The 17310-nt window shown below is 44.8% G+C and overlaps 1 protein-coding gene across 2 annotated transcripts in view; it reads left to right on the forward strand.

Annotated features, from left to right (window-relative positions):
- The first annotated feature begins 3853 nt into the window (after positions 1–3853).
- The window catches only part of LOC144826942 (uncharacterized), a 137519-nt gene continuing 124062 nt past the window's right edge, over positions 3854–17310 (forward strand). For both annotated transcript variants that reach the window (XM_078685403.1, XM_078685404.1), the window contains exon 1: positions 3854–3933. In XM_078685403.1, coding sequence (XP_078541529.1) covers positions 3900–3933 — 34 coding nt within the window. In that variant the 5' untranslated portion in view covers positions 3854–3899. The remainder of the gene's footprint in view (positions 3934–17310) is intronic.

Genomic DNA, 17310 nt, shown 5'->3' on the forward strand with positions numbered 1-17310 from the left:
GGCAACAATCCAAAGCAGGTTCCTGTCACCTTTTTAGTTTGAGTCTGGAAGTTAAGTGAAGCATCCATCCAGTTCTTCACTGCCTGCTTGGGGGTGGGGGCAGTGCCTAGGCTCTTGGGCCACCAGAGCTCATTCCATAGGCCATGGTCCTTTCCCACCAACAACACCTCCGACTTGTTGTCATTCATTTGGAGACAGTTGGCGGTCATCCACTTGGCGACTGCCGCAAGTTCACCTTGGAATTTAAAAGTGTCTTGCTTGGAGTCACTCGAGAGAGACACCACCAACTGTGTGTCGTTGGCACAGGAGACCATGGTCAACCCTCTGCTTTTGGCTAGTAGGGCCAGGGGTTGTATGAAAAGATTGAAAAGCAGAGGGCTCAGGGAAGAGCCCTGTGGCACCCCATGCCTAATGGGAAAGATGCCAGAGCTATCACCTGAAACATCCTATCAGCAAGGAATAAGGCCTGCCACTTCAAGGCTGAACCAATGATTCCAGCCTCCTCCCAGCGTCACAACAAGATGGCATGGAACAGTGTGTCTAGCGTGGCACTGAGATCCAGAAGGATCAGTGCCGACGTCTGCCCAGCATCTAACGCTGTCCAGAGATGTTCTGTCACAGCCAAGAGTGCCGACTCTGAGCTGTGGCCAGGGCGAAAACCATTTTGAGAAGGGTCAAGCCTGTTGTTGGAGTTTAAGTGGTCCATGAGGAGGGAGTTAACATAAGCCTCCTTTATCTTTGTGGCTTAAGGTTGCAGGGAAATTGGCCGAAAGTGTTCATAATCCCTTTTTCAGAATCTCTCCAGCTTTTTACAGATTTTGCACAAAGCAGCTAATTTAGTGTATTGGATTCAGTTTTACGATTCATGGACAATTTAGCTGAAATCAGGCTATCCAAGGGCTGGCTAATCCAGTTGGTGAAGACTGAATTAGCCTCATTAGGGTCAGCTGGTAAAGCTGGGGAGGTGGCGGAGAGGTGGGTTTGGAACTGGCCCCAATTGAGTTTATGCCAGGAGCGTTTGAGGCAAAACATTTTATCTAAATTACGCTCAGCGTAATGCCCTGAATGGACAGAGTGAAAGAGCGCAAGCACACCTGCTCAACATGCTCACCTGGGCCCATAAACTATATATATATATTTGAACAGGTACATTTACACTCAATCAATTATAATTTGCTATTCAAGACCTTTACCATTAAACTTACCAATCCAAGTTACCGATACCTAAAGTCCTAAAGGATCAAGGGAGTTAGCAAGAAAATAGGTAGTAGAATAACATAACGTTTTATGAATAACCACAAACTCAGGAATAGGTTTAGTCTTTTTATCTAAGAAATGTTTGAAACCATAATAAATCAAATAATTTTGTGTACTATTAAATTGATAAAGATTTGAAACAACATGTGCAATAATTTGGAAAGAAAATATCATTAAGCACTTTATAGTTACCTAGAATGGTGTGAAGACCAACCCTGGCCATGGTCTGAGACAAAGGATAAGAATCACAAAGTGCTGGCACCAGCAAAAAGAACAGGTATAGACCAGAATCAGGATAGGTTATGGACCAAATTGGTTAAGGACAGGACCACCACAGGCTAAGACCGGCACCACAGTTAAAGTTCAAAATGCCAGCATTGTAAACCCTCTCTGCAGCTAACAGCCAAACCCCAATTGGGTCATCAAACTCCTCTCCAGAACCCCAATTGGGTTATCCAATCTTCTGACAGAGTGCTCCGCCAGCACCTTTGCTCTCGATCACCTATTGAGTGCGTTGGGAAAGTGACAGGTCAGCTATTCGGACAAGTCAGACAATCCAACTAGCTAAGCCTACCCTAGTTACACTATTTTCCAGGTCAGTGTACCACCCCCCAATATTGCAAATGTATGAATCCCACAATTTTATTGGACAAAAGACGAGGAGTAGTCATCACACCATATTAATATGAGGTAACTTGACAATCATGTATTTAAATGTTCCCTCCCATAACTTTATCTTCTCATGTACTTTTTATTCCACCGGGTAGTGAATGTAACAATACAATATGTTAACAATGTATTCGATTCCGCTTCCTCTGGCAGGGTGAGGAGTTCACTCTTCTCATAGTTTCTCAATCCATGTCAGATTTGGCACTCATTCAATTTCCACAGCTTCAATGACTTGGGGTTTCTTTCGCACAGGCGCAGTCTCGCCAAAGATGGAGTTTAGAGGTACATTTCAGGCCCAAATACGATACATGCAAGAATATAAGAGAAACAGTTTTAGAGACACAGAATAAAATTAATGCACTGTATACCACTTCTCTCTACTCTATTCCCATGATTTTATTTAAACTATTGGATTAAAGTTTAGGCAAAACGAACAGTTTAGCAAAGCAGCGATGCAAGCTTTTTGCACGTTAGGACACAGAACAGCCATTTTAGTTCTAGTGCGCAGAAGCAAAAGGTTTCCCACCAAGCGAGATAACACGTCATGTCACGTGAGTGTGACAAACACATGCACAGTACAAAACCCTGCGTAGCAACAGCCATTTTAATGCAAGCGAATTAAAGTTAGTAAAAGCACATTGTCGGGCTTCCCCTAGATACCTAAAATGTAGTGTTACGCAATATTAATATGACAAAAGATTTTAGTTAGTACATTAATATTGTTTTCGAGAGGGTTGAATACAAGCAAGGCGCTTTTCGTGTGCAACCTTGCTCCATCAATGGGGACCAAATAATGATCCGACCATCCCATCGGGACAGGGGGTCCGACAGTAAGGGAAGGTATATTTGTAAAAACTAGGTCCAACAGGTGGCCAGCCGAATGCGTTGGTCCTGAGACGCATTGATCGAGCTGATAAGCTGCAAGATTGGCCCAAAAAGTCATCACTTCGGAGTCAGAGTGGTGATCCAGATGCAGATTAAGATCACCTGTGACTGTAAAATTAGAGGCAATGACCGCCAGGGCACTGACTGTCTCACTAAGAGCTTCCCTGAAGACTTTTGAGGGACCCGGTGGTCGGTAGATTAGTAAACCTGCCATAGTGTAGTTAGGAATAAGGGTGATTTTAAAGCAGGCACAACGGGTTGCCTTATGAAGGTGCAAAGGTAGCCAGTTTTAAAAATGACCGCAATACCCCCACCTCTCATTTCCCTGTAAAGTGAATGTATGTTATAGCCTTGGCTCCGCGACCATGTCCTCCGAGGGCCAGGTCTCTGTGAGAAACAGGCCGTCGGGTGACTCGGCTTCCAGGAGATCATGTACATTGGCAAATTTTCGGCTAGGGAGCGGCAATTTAGGTGGAAAATGGTTGTGTAGTTACTCAGAGGGGGGGTGGTGGCTGCTAAGCACTGCCAGGATGACAGACATGAAGCCACAGCATTTGCAGCCAAAACGACCCTCTAGACCATTCAGACCAGATTGTTTGCCAACCCACATCCTGATTGGAAGCAATTCATACCATTCGTAAGTGTACCCCATTTTATAAAAATTGGCAGCATGTCTGGCATCTGGCGATGAACTGGCACGGATGGGTGCAGACGGGCTGCCTTTGGCGCGGCAGCGGTGCGTCTGCTGCACGGTTGGGCACCCATGTTGCTTATGTAATGCCCCCAATATCGGAAATGAGGGGAGGAGGGTGAAGCTACATCCCTTCATGCAAACAGCTGATTCTAAAAGTGAGCAGAAATTACAGTCTGTTAAAACTCAATTAACACACACACAGTACAATTAGGCTAAAAAACAATGATGACCTTGCCGAGTGGCACGCTGTCACCTCACGGTGCCCGGCTGGGCACCCATGCTGCTTATGTAATGCCCCGGTAGCGGAAATGAGGGGAGGAGGGCGGAGCCATATTCCTCCATGAAAACAGCCGATGCTGCGGTGGACCGGGGACAGAGGGAAATATCGTGCAAAATGCGCAAGTTAACTTTAATTTTAAATTCTAAAAGTGAGCAGAAATGACAGTCTTTTAAAAGTCAATTAAAACAAACAAAGTACAAATAGGCTAAAAAACAATGGTGACCTTGCAAAGTGGCGCGCTGTCACCTCACGCTACTCGGCCGGGCACCAATGCTGCTTATGTAATCAGTCTCAGTCCTACTTCAATATGAACAGTTGAGACCAATTCCCTCTAGACAGGACCACAACCAGTTTTGACCTATTTAGATATCGTCAGTGATATACAGCTTGCATCTGGGATTGCTTGTATTTCCATCTGGATGGGACCACAAGCAACCCCAGACCAGTATTGACCTATTTATATTTACTCAGCGCTACACAGCATGCACCTTGGATTGCTTGTGTTTCTATCTGGAGAGCCACGTCTTTCAGTTTGGGATGGACTGTTCCCATGGGGAGCAGGGCCAGTAATGATTTGCAAATGGTTAGCTTCTCTCTAGAGTGGCACAGTGAGTAAAACATGATTGCTTGGAATACTATCCAGAGAGAATATCAGTAGATAACACTATTTTGCATGTTTCCTTCCCACTACCTTTGGTGTTTTTTGATGCAACACCCTAAGAGGTCATGGGACCCTTGCTCACTTTGACCTAGGATATATTCTACACCTCACTGATAAAGCCTGACAAGGCTGAAACCGATCTGGGGTTGTTTGTATTCTGTTCAGGAGGGGGCATTAAATGGCAGTGTCAGATGAAGAACTCCCAGGGGGATCAGGGTCAGTGTCCATGTCAGTGGTCAGTCAGGGGTCAGTACTCTGCATAAGGTGGGCTTCGGTCTAGAGTGGCATAGTGTGAGAAAAAAATAGTGTGATTGCCAATGTTTTAAACTATTTTAAACATTCCTCCCATCACCTTTAGTGTGTTTGATATAACGCTGTCATTGTCCAAACATATGCGGCAGACAGGGCGTCCCTTGTTTGCTGTGTCACTTCTTCCCTGCTACACCCCACTGATGAGACATAAGAAGGCCATAATCATTCTGTTTCTGTGATCCCTTCAGGAGGGGACATCATCTGGCAGTGTTGTTGTAATGTTCATATGAGGAACAGGGTCAGTACTCATCTGCATAAGGCAGGTTTCTGTTTAGGGTGGCACTGTTAGTGACAATTGTTAGGTTGGAAGGCTTCCACATAAAGATACAGAGTTAACAATATCAGTAAATCATTCAAATGCATACAGAAAAGGCACCAGGACAAGTTTCTTATATTCACATAATTTTGTACAGTTTAAACAATCAACGTTTTATGTGTAAGAGAATGTTACATTTCTTTGTGATTGGGCAGGCCTTTTAGAAGGGATATGAACTAGACAGACCCCCCAGGATATAGCAGCATGGATTCGCAAATTTAGCTGCACAAATATGGAAATTTAGCGGCACAAATATGGAAATTTAACGGCATTTTAGCGGCACTTTATTTTACTCATAAGCATTCATTTTCAGCCTTAAATTAATGGAAACTGTTTTAGCAGAGTATTACACTTTGATTAGGCAATTTGGAATATGGAATAGAGGAAGCAGCCCACAGGTGAAGGCTGTTATCCCTTGGAATTGCAATTCTTCATCTGCCAGTTGGGCTAAACTGAAGTGTGAGGTCTAAAATGTTGTGTCACATTTTGTGATGTCAATTCCTGTGAGGTCATGGGTCTTGATGCCACTTCCTGTGATGCGACGTGCCATGTCGCGCTCAATGATGTCACTCAATGTGATATCACGCGCTATGCTGCCTAACTTGGTTAGACCCCCCCCCACTTCTGTTTTTTAGGACCTGTGCCCTCCTAAGAAGTGAAAACAGGCCTCCTCCATCCGTTTACCCAGAATCGGGGAGAACATCCCTGTCTCCATCAGGGCCGCCCCAGCGCGGATGCAATGCAGGGATTGAGTGACAGGCACTCACCCACACCTGACCCCCCCTGCATGTCTGGTTTCTGCCCCCAAAGCTCTCCTGCCTCTGAAGTCATGGCCCCTGCCTGGGATCCGAGGGGCAGGCGCAGAGTACAAATGATGCGGAAATGAGTCCTGTTCCTAGGGAGGGCCGTGGGCTAAAGAACATGATGGATTCAACTAAGATCTGTGGCTGGGAGTGAGTGTCTGAAAAATGTAGTACTACGTGTCTCAAATAACTAAGTGCTACTTGCCAAAATCCACACTTTAGATTTTCACCTCAATCTGCCGTATTTCTTGGAGGGCTCCTACCACTAAAAGGAGAACTCAGGCACATGTAGACCTAATCTTCTCCCTCTCCGGCTCTGCCCGCCTTGGGTTTCCCCTTCAGCCCTCAAACACCGCAAAGCCCAGGAGGCAGGAGCTGGTGAGCAGTGAGGCGCTGTAAATACCCCGGTGCAGGAGCGGGTGAGGTGCTCTCTGCCCCAATTATTGTGCCCCCTACTGTTGTCACCTCTGCCCCCACTCGTCTCTATCCATCCTGTGCTCCGATACTGCTTCCGACCTGTCTACCCAGTCTTCTGTAATTTGTACTCTCCCTCTCCACCCACGTTCACTTCTACCTCTCACTTTTCTGTGCTCTCTGCCCTATCCTGACTTCACACAGTACTCTCGTACTCTCGGCCCTATCCTGACTTCTCACTGTACTCTTGTGCTCTCTGCCCTATCCTGACTTCTCACTGTACTCTTGTACTCACTGGCCTTGTGCTACCTGCCCTTTATCCTTTGAAAGCCCTCTGCTACTTTCCTACTGTCACATTCACCCTTACGCCATCTGTCTCCTTCAGTCTCTGCCCTATGCTCACTGCCCGCTCTTCCCTGTTCTCCTTGTTTATTCTGCCCTCGGACTCTCTTGCATCTTCTCTCTCTGCTCACTGTGCCTGACCTGTCTGCCCACTCCCTGTCCTCCGTGCCTGTTCTACCCTTGGGGTCTCTTCCACCTCTCCTCTCTGCCTCCACCCTTTATAACCTCAGGGTTCACTGTGCAATGTCCCTGCAAATGCTCCCTACCTCTAATCACTGTCCCTGTCCTGTCTGCCCTCCACCTGTCCTCCGTGCCTGTTCTACCATTGGGTCTCTTCCACCTCTCCTCTATGCCCCACGGCTCTCTACCTCTACCCTTTATACCCTCAGGGTTCATTGTGCACTGTCCCTCACGTGCTCGCTGCCTCTGCTCACTGTCCCTGTCCTGTCTGCCCTCCCCCTGCACTCCATGCCTGTTGTACCCTTGGGGTCTCTTCCACCTCTCCTCTCTGCCCGCAGCACTCTGTCTCTGCCCTTTATACTCTTGGAGTTCACTGTGCACTGTCCTTTCATGTGCTCTCTGCCTCCTGCACTTTCTGTCACATTTACCTGCACGCTGCCCTAGGTTTCTGCTTCCATTCCTCCCTGCTCTCTGCCCCGACCCCTCTCTGGCACCAGTGGCACTTTGGGACTCCAGTGCATATTTTCCTCCTCCGCAGAGTTTGACCCTCAGCAAAAGAGAGAACAAGAATTGTGAATGCAATAGGTCTCGCATTTATGCGAGTTTGAGCTATTGACATTGCAAATGACAATGCCTTTTATTTATGTTTTAAAAACAAAAATAAAAGGCATAGTCATTTGCAATGTCAATCAGACCCCCCAGGATATTGCGGCATAGATTTACAAATTTAGCGGCACAAAAATTTAAATTTAGCGGCACAAATATTGAAATTTAGCGGCATTATTGCGGCACTTTATTTTACTCATAATCGTTCCTTTTCAGTCTTCAATCAATGGAAACTGTTTTAGACAATTATTCCACTTTCAAATAGGCATGCTTAAAGTGGCTGAGAGTATTTGTTGGCTATGCTAAGTCCCAAGACATAGCTGGCAGAAACATTTTCGTATCTCTTAAGCACCTGTGAAGCAAGCTGTGTTCTTTTGTTTCCCCTCTGTTGTATTTGCATTTAAGTGAGGTTCCAGGCCAAGTCAAGTCAGGATTCTTGATCAAAAGGAGACGCCTGATCAGTTCTTAATTTGAGCCGGTTGTTTCTGGTGCTCGGCACCGGCACTTAATTAGTTTTCCAGTACTCGCCACAGCACTTAATTTTCAACACTGCACTTATGACAGTCTGCCACTTGGTGGCGCTACTCATCTAATGTGGAGATGAGCAGAATAACGGCTGTTTATGAATGCAATATACATTAGAAATTACTAATTCCTACCTCCCCAGCCGTTCCTTTATCTTTGGGGACATGGAATTGCTAGAGATCGCGGGTCACCCGACCAATAATTTCGCCACTTCCGGCTTCGGGCCCATATATTTCAAATCACCATATACATTGATCGGATGACGTCACAATCTACTACCAATAATTGTGAGTTCCTTTTCTATTTTCTAGTGTACCCGACTTACCATCCACTGTTACGGGTACCTATGACCACAATGGATCAGGGAGCTAGCTGTAAAAGGAAAGGCAGCAAAATACAAACCCAACATGTGAACCTGGGATTTATTTCATGAAATGACCACGGACAAATGAGAAGTTTTAAAAGCTTTATCTCAGAATTAAATTTCTTTAGAACACACACTCCACTACGAGGAGACAGTCTAAAATCAATTTTGCAAAGAGTACATAGCTGTATAGAAGAACTATAAGGGCAATCATTTATGTTTAAAATGCTAATGTGACAGGAAACAAACTAAAAGAGCTACTGGGCTAAATTCAGAGTTTCTTTAGTGATATTTATGAGAGAAAATTAGAGACCATATCAGGAAGTTGCAAACTGCAATGGCGAAAATGATTTCTAAAAGATAGGGTAACATAGGAACATGCTATGAAAATAAATGCAAGTGACTTTTATGAAATGCAATGGTTTGCGGAAAGCATGGAAAACTTATCATATGCAAAGATATGTCTTTATTGAAACAAAGACAGAAAAATAGAAAGGTGCAGTTTCAAGAGATTCAGAGTGATATTTACCTAGACTGGTGTGAAAACCAACCCTGGCCACGGGTCAGTTAAGGACAGGAAATCCTCAAGGAAGGATACTCCTCAATGGACAGCAGGTGCGGACTGGACACCCAGGACAGGACAGGAAACCCTCAGATTAGGATCAGGACAGGACCACCAGGACACGACCAGCACCCGCAGTTTGGAAGCAACGCTTGCGCTCCACCCTCTCTGCAGCTATCAGTCAGGACCCCGATTGGGTCAGCCAACTCCCCAGCAAAGTGCTCCGCCAGCACTTTAAGGTTTAGTAAAACCTTAGTCTATGGTCAATTTCGGACAGAGTGCTCCGCAGCGCTCTGTATCTTCAGTCACCTATTAAGTGCGTTGGGTCAGTGACAGGTCAGCTATTCAGACAAGTCGGACAATTTCCCTAGGTGAAGCCAGGGTAGATATACTGTTTTGGGACAGCGTACCACCCCCCAAATGTTGCAAAGTGTCAGAATCCCCAATTTGGATTGGTCCTAAGGTAGGATTTGGTTAACACACCAATCAGAACAGACTATTTGGAGGCCTACTTTGCATTCTAAGGTGCCGCCTAGCAAGATTGGGGTTCCCACGAGAAGTCGCAGGGAATACAATGGAAAGAATACAATGTGTTACAATATGGTACAATCTAGATGCTCTTGCTGGGTGAAGGTGCATGTTCCCATGCAGGCTCTGGCAGCAACCTTCTTTGGCTTGGTTTCAATGCCACCTCGCCACAGCTGATCATGCGCGATGCTGCCCTCCAAGATGGACTCCCCAGCCCCATCACCCCTCAGTGCCGAGGATACATGAAAAGTAAGCGAAAACAAATTAGCACATAGAAATAAATGAATGTATTACATGTCGTGACTTTGTACTTTAGATTTATCATCAAAAAAATATACTATGCAATTAGACATTAGTAATATATACACTGACACGAGAGCAACTGCACGAGCATCACCACGTTATCACGAAAGCTGTGTATTACGCATGCGCCCCCTTTCCCTCCAGAACTACCTCTACGTAGAGTCACGTGAGTGTGACTAACGCATGCGCAAAAGCGAACTTAAAAGCGGCAGCCATATTATGGACACAGGTTATTTGTATTAGTAAAACACATAGGCAAGCTTCGCTACCATACATGCATATCCAAAATAAAGAGATTAGTAATAACGTACGTTTGTTATGAGGTTATGAAAAATCGAGGTTCATGAATCGAGCAAGTCGCGATGCGAAATCTTGCTCTATCAATCCGCTCTTTGATGATATTTACTATCATCACACATAAATGGAACCAGATGCCAACTTTCTTTCACACTTTGTACAACTCTATCTCTTCCAACATGCGATTCAATTTTCCCTTCTCATTTTTGGTAGGGTGAGAATTTTTCACCCTTTTGTAAATCTGATTATTTATTTCCTCCAATTCAAGCTCATCCGCATTCCGTTTCACTCCTCTTGCATTCACCTGATACTTCTTAGTATGTCTTCGGCATTTGCAACAGACGAATATGAAAAATAGGATAAGACCTATAATTCCAATTGGCATCAGTACTTTGAACAATAAGCTTCTACCTAAATTAGCAAACCAGTGACCTACATTTGAGAGACCATCAACTAGTCTCTTCCAGGCACTGTCAAACTCGAGTGGTTTGAGTTCCCTTTCCAAATTAGTAATGTTTTTCACATATCTTTTGAGCTGCACTCTTTTGTCCGGAATGTAAGTGCAACAATGTTGCGCCTTCAACATCCGGCAGACTCCGCCCTCTTTTGCTAATAAGGTGTCAAGAGCAAGTCTGTCCTGCAAAACCATTGATCTGATCGCAACCATTTCGGTATTGACCAGCAGAAATCCATGAGCTGTGTCAGTAGACAGCACATCCACTATTGTGGACAATTTGCAAATTCTGTGAGTGTTCAGAACCACTCCCACTCCAGGTATCAGTGCACTAAAAATACTACCCATTATTTCACCTACGCTTTCTCTTTTACTATGCACTAAGCCATTAGTATTTTCATTGCTTCCAGCAATTTCATTCACATGGTATATTTTCGGGAAGACAATGCCAAAGTAGCAGCTTCCATACCAGTGATCCGGCAATTTGAAATAAGCCTTGTCTCCACATATATAATAAATTCCAGGAAACACAGGCTCTGACCCATTTTTGAAACCCCAACCTCCAATTACCTTGTAATTGTGCTCACATTGACTGGAACCAATGAAAATGTTATTATAATAATCAGTCTTCTCGCGGTGAAGACAGAGTTTCCCTTTCTTTTCGAAATCCAGCAACAGAGCAGGTCCCGCCCCGCCAGTTGAGGTGCTTTCCATGTTCTCAGCCCATTTAGGGGTTTTCTGCCCTTTGTCATTTGCCTTTCTTTGGAAACTCTCCCTTCTTTTCTCTGCCATGTTTAAAAATATTTTCTCTTGTTCATGCAATGAACAGGTCAGGTTGTCTCTGTGTGCTTCATTTAAGTCTATAGTACCTATAGTCAAGAAGTATTCCCCCATATAACGGATAACGTCACTTTTGGTATGTACAGGATTCAAGTTTCCCCGTATAGGAAGTTCAGAAAAAATCACGTCACTGTTAGAGTAATAGTACTGTAACGGTCCTCTTTTGTAAAATAAGCTTGCTAAAACACTACAGGAAATTCCAAATGTCAGGGGCAAGTGATGGTATGTCACGCCTTCAGCTACAGAGGTAGGTAGCTTCATGCAGACATAGCAATCCTCTATTTCCATAGTCTCTACATAGTGTACTAATAAGTTTGCAAAAACATTTGAGTGTGTCTGATTCCTAACTCCGTGGTAATGTAGTCCTTCCTCATCTGATGCATCTAAGTCACGTTTTGTTTGTCTGAGTGCTTTCTCACGTCTTTCTGCACTTCGTGTTGTCAGTTCTTCAGTGTCAGTGACCTGTGTAGGGTCAATATCAGTATTTTTACTAACCATGAAGGGAATGAAAACTGTTAGTCCTATCCAAACTAATATGACTATAACTATACTACATATACATACTTTACACCATGTTTTGCAACAACTGCGACTAGGCCTTCCATTCGTTCTTGACTCAGACATTTTGGCTCAGAAGAAATTTTACTCTGTGTAACTTCAGGTGAGCTCGTCTTCCTCTTCTGTAGAGTACTCAGCAACCTGTTCTCCGTCGCTTTCGTCAGTGATATCAAGTTCCTCAAAATTTTCCAAGATTAAGTAGGTCCACTCCGGATCCTGGTATTTTTCGTTTTGTCTTTTTATTCGCTCACTCCTTCTCTTGGAGCTATCTTCAGGTATTTCTGCAATTCGGGGACTTCTTCTTATATCTGCAAGTTTTTCTTGGACTGTTTTTAGTGTTAATTTCAGTCTCCTAACATACCTTGGTTCAATGTGTTTCTTTTTCTTTAGTCTTTTAGCTGGCACTGTGACTTGGCTTTCTTCTAATGTCCTTTTGTTTTCATTTGTTTGTGGCACTTCAGTTTCTGCCTTTTCCCTTTCTGTCTGACTAGTCCCAGGTCTTATATCTATTTCTTCTGCCTGGTTACTAAGCTGGCCTGGTTCAGGTGAAATTTTGTTTTTGCTTTTGAATGTCTCTGTTTCTGTGTCCTGAACACGTTCTTCTAATTCTAACTGATCCTGTTCAAGCATTTCGATCCCTTGATTTTCTTCTGCTCGAACTATTACACTATTTCTAGTCTGTCCCTTTTCTATTTCAGGAGTTAGTGGAGGTGTGTCAATCACCTGATCTGTCCCTGTCTGACCTTCTTCTTCGTCCTCTGACTTGATGTGAATCTCAATGATCTGAGGGTCTTCGCCTGTGCCTGGCTCGACCTCTCTATTCCACTCTCTGTCTTCTCTTATTCGCTCTCTTGTTCTGAGTGGGTCTCCAGGGAGATCGACTATGGGTATCCAATCATCCGGCCAGATTCTCGGCAGCTCGTCATCAGCTACTTCCGGACCAACGTGTGTGGGATTCTCAGCAGTACTGGTGCTTGGCCATGCGTCATCAGCTACCTCCGGGCCAACGTCTGTGGGACCCTCAGCTGGGCTGGTGCTCGGTCGTCTGTCGTCAGCTACTTCAGGACCAACGTCTGCAGACCCCTCAGCTGGACAACCTTCTGCTCCAGGCTCCTCGTCAGGTGTCACCTTCTGGGTATGGCTGGCATGGATCCACTTAGGAACGCCGGCGCACTTCACAGCGGTCGTCGTTACCAGGATTAGTTGCCGCTTTTTCCCCCACCTCGGTGCTAGGCAACTCGAACGAGTGTGCTTCTTTATTTTAACCCAGTCACCAGGAACCAATTTGTGAACTGGGGTTGTCGGGTTGGCGACGGCGTCTGCCCCAATCTGGCGAGAGATAGAACGCATTTGGTCACCCAGTTGCTTGCAGTATTCAAGTACCAAATCATCAGAAATGCTTAACAGTTTGTATCCTGGTACCCATGCTTGTCTCATCACTCTTCCCATCAATATCTCATGGGGGCTCAGGCCTGTTCTCCGATCAGGAATGCTTCTGAGTCCCATCAGAACAAGAGGCAAGGCAGCTATCCAGTTCATTCCAGTAGAATCACATATTTTTGCCAATCTATTCTTTATGGTGCCATTTATTTGTTCTACCACTCCAGAAGCCTCTGGATGATATGCACAGTGCAGCTTTTGTGTGATCCCAAATGCTTTGCAGAGTTGAGCCAATATTTCATTCTGAAAATGTCCGCCTCTATCTGAGTCAATAAAGACTGGAACCCCGAACCTCGGTATCAATTCTCTTAGCAACATTTTAGCTACTGATATGGCATCACATTGAGAGGTCGGGTAAGCTTCCACCCATTTTGAAAACAGGCAGACAACGACAAGGACATATCGTTTTCCCTCACAACGAGGCATGGTAATGAAATCAATTTGTATTCTCACAAAGGGACCCCCTGATCTCCCAATTTTCATCAGTTCAACTACTGTTCTCTTGCCAGCGTTGAACTGCTGACATGTCAGGCACCTTTGGCAAAGGTACTCTGCTACCTTCCTGAACTTCTTGTTATACCAAGTCTGTTGAAACACCAGAACCATGGCATCCCTACCAATGTGTGATCCTTCATGTATCAGTCTGGCCATTGGGGCAAGTAGTTGTCTGGGTAACACAGGCATACCATTCGGGCCCACAACGACACCATCTTCACGTCTCGGTCTACAACCTTCTTCCTTCCACTGCTCTTTCTCCTCCCAGGGCGTCATATGCTGCCATTCTCTCACTTCATCCCATGTAGGCACTTCTTCAAACATTCTAAGTTGGCAGCTGTTTCCAGCCCCACCCCGCTTCGGATTTATTCGCATCTGATCCATGGCGCATTGTTTTGCCACCCGATCAGCAAAATCGTTTCCCAAAGATACAGGGTCAAGGCCCCTCTTATGAGCAATACACTTGACCACTGCCAATTCTTTTGGTAACTGGATTGCCTCTAAAAGGTCTTGAACCACTTTTCCATTTCGAATGGGGGTACCTGATGAAGTCAGGAATTCTCTTTGTAGCCATAACTGGCCAAAGTCATGCACCACCCCATAACAGTACTGGCTGTCAGTATACACTGTTATTCTCTTGTCTTTTCCCAATTTGCAAGCTCTTATCAGGGCGATCAATTCGGCTACTTGTGCAGACTTTACTCCAAATAAATAAGCTGCTTCTTCAATTTTGTTTAAAGTGACCACAGCATAGACAGCACTTAGGCCCCCCAGTTCATGCCTCAGGCACGAACCATCCACAAACCATTCCTCATCATGCACAGGCAAAGGAGTTTCTTTAATGTCTGGGCGTGGTTTTGTACTGAACTCTGTCAGGTCAATGCAATCATGTTCATCATCTCCCTTATCTTCCATTATCATTGAGTCAGGGAGTAGAGTGGCAGGGTTTAAAATATTACATCTGGTGATGACGATATTTGCAGCACCCATGGGAATCCTCTCATATTTAGTCAGTCGACTAGGGGTGAGATACTGAGTTTTGGTATGAGTCAATAGGATCACAACTGCATGTGGAACATACACAGTTACCGGATGTCCCATGATAATGGATTCACTTTGTTCCAAACTAGTGCAAGTTGCAGCTACTGCTTTCAGACATCCAGGTAATCCAGCAGCCACTGGATCCAAAGTGGCAGAGAAATATGCCACAGGCCTTCTGGTCAAACCATGCTCTTGAGTCAGGACTGACAGTGCACAATTGTCACGAGTGTCACAGAATAGGCCAAATTCCTTGGAGTAGTCAGGCATCCCCAAAGCAGGGGCTGTACACAGACAATTACGCAATTTTGTGAAAGCGGTCAAGCTCTCGTCATTCCATTCCACTGGGTCTTTTGCTCCTTTCTTTGTCATTTGAATCAAAGGTTTTGCAAGGACTGCGAATCCCACAATCCATTGCCTGCAGTAACCTACAACTCCCAGGAACATTCTTATTTCTTTCTGAGTACGGGGTAACTGCATATTTTGAATTATTCTGACTCTCTCTGAGGTGACTTTTCTGATGCCTTTCTCTATCTGGTGTCCCAGATATTTCACTGATTTCGAACAGAACTGTAATTTCTCAGGGGCCACTTTATGTCCCTTTTCACTCAGGTGATTCAGTAGGGCAATGGTGTCAACCACGCAGTCCCTATGACTTTTAGACGCCACCAATAGGTCGTCAATGTACTGGACCAAAACGGACTTTCCAGGTAAGACTAAAGATTCAAGGCATTTTTTCAAGATCTGATTAAAGATAGAGGGGCTTTCTGTGTACCCCTGGGGGACCCTATTCCAGACATACACGTGACTGTTGAAAGCAAATGAGAAAAGAAATTTGCTGTCTGGATGCAATGGAATCGAAAAGAATGCATGACATAGGTCTATCACAGTGAACCATTCAGCATCCCAGGGGATCTGATACAGAATCACTGCTGGGTTCGGGACAATAGGGCAGCAAGGAACCACTATCTTGTTTACCTTTCTTAGATCCTGAACTACTCTGTACTTGCCATTAGGCTTTTTGATGCCCATAATGGGTGAGTTACACGGGCTACTCATCACTTCCTGTATTATGTTTGCTTCTAGCAATTTCTGTATTTCAATGGCAACACCTGCTCTCACTTCTGCACTCATTCTGTAAGGCTTGGTATTGGGGTACACTGCATTCTCTCTCATGGCTATTTGTATGGGGTCTACGTTTTTCATTAATCCTACATCCGTTCCTGTAAAGTCCCACACTTCTGGTTTCACTGTCTGTTGGAGTTCTTCAGGTAAGTCTTGTATAGTCATTCGTTTTATTTCTGAGTCAGGTCTAATTAACATTAGCTTGTAGATACCGTCTTCATCTGGGGTTTGAATTTCGACGCCCTTTGGTGTGCAAAAGATGGTACAATTCATTTTGCACAGCAAATCACGTCCCAGTAAGTTTACCGGACTGGTATCACAGACAACAAATCTGTGCATTTGTTTAAAATTTCCAATTGAGATCTCCATGGGCTCGGTAACAGGTGTACTAATCAGTTGATTAGATACACCCACTACTTGGATGGCTTCTCCCGAGAGGGTTAGGTTTGGAACGTCCACTGTTCTCACAGTAGAACGGGTAGCACCAGTGTCCAACAGAAAGGTGACATCATTTCCATCAACCTTTCCTTCAATGTATGGTCCCGACTGGTCCACCGGCAAGGAGGCGCCAAGTACGCACTCCTCGTCCTCCCCTCTCAGGCCCCGTCAGTACTGGTCGTCACAGAAGAATGTGTCATTCAGTAGATACTGCGAAGTTGCTGTATTTCTATTCTCATTGCCTCCCCAGATTTCTACGTCATCACCCTGTGGTGATTTTCCTTTAAAAATAGGTTTTGGCGCTCTGGGCACTTGGATCGTTTTTACCTGCTGCTGGGTTTTTCTTTGTTTTTCATTCTGCGTCTGTGGAATTAAATCAGGGGTTTCGGCATTATCAGTTTGTAAATAGGGACACTCGTCTCTCCAGTGTCCAATTTCCCCGCACTGATGGCAAGGAAATTTCTTTTTGGCTTCCTCTCTACTCATTTTCGCTCTGGGCTTTCCTCCACCCCCACCCCCAGGGCTTTGGTTCGGGGTAGTTTTGTTCATCTTGCTCAACTGCTTTTCCTGCTGTTCTGCGAGCTTTACTTGAGCCCACATCACCTTCTCCTGGAGAGCCTTTTTCTTTTCTGCCATCTCGTCCTCACAGTACTTTGCGTACCGTAGGACCTCATCCATTTTTTTTGTATGCCAACAGATTTTATTATCTTTTATGCATTGACAAATTTCGGGCCTTAAACCGTTTAGAAACCTGTAAATGAAGTGTGTCATGTCCTTCATCTCGATGTTATCTATACAACTGTATGTTTTGAACACCTGTAACAGCCTTTCATAAAAGGAGTGCACAGTCTCGTCCCTTTCTTGCGTGGTCCTATCTATCTTTGTCCAATCAGTTTCCTTTGCGGGCACTTTTAGCTTCAGATG

This window comes from Lissotriton helveticus, chromosome 4_1 (genome assembly GCF_964261635.1).
Source record: "Lissotriton helveticus chromosome 4_1, aLisHel1.1, whole genome shotgun sequence".
NCBI lineage: Eukaryota > Metazoa > Chordata > Amphibia > Caudata > Salamandridae > Lissotriton > Lissotriton helveticus.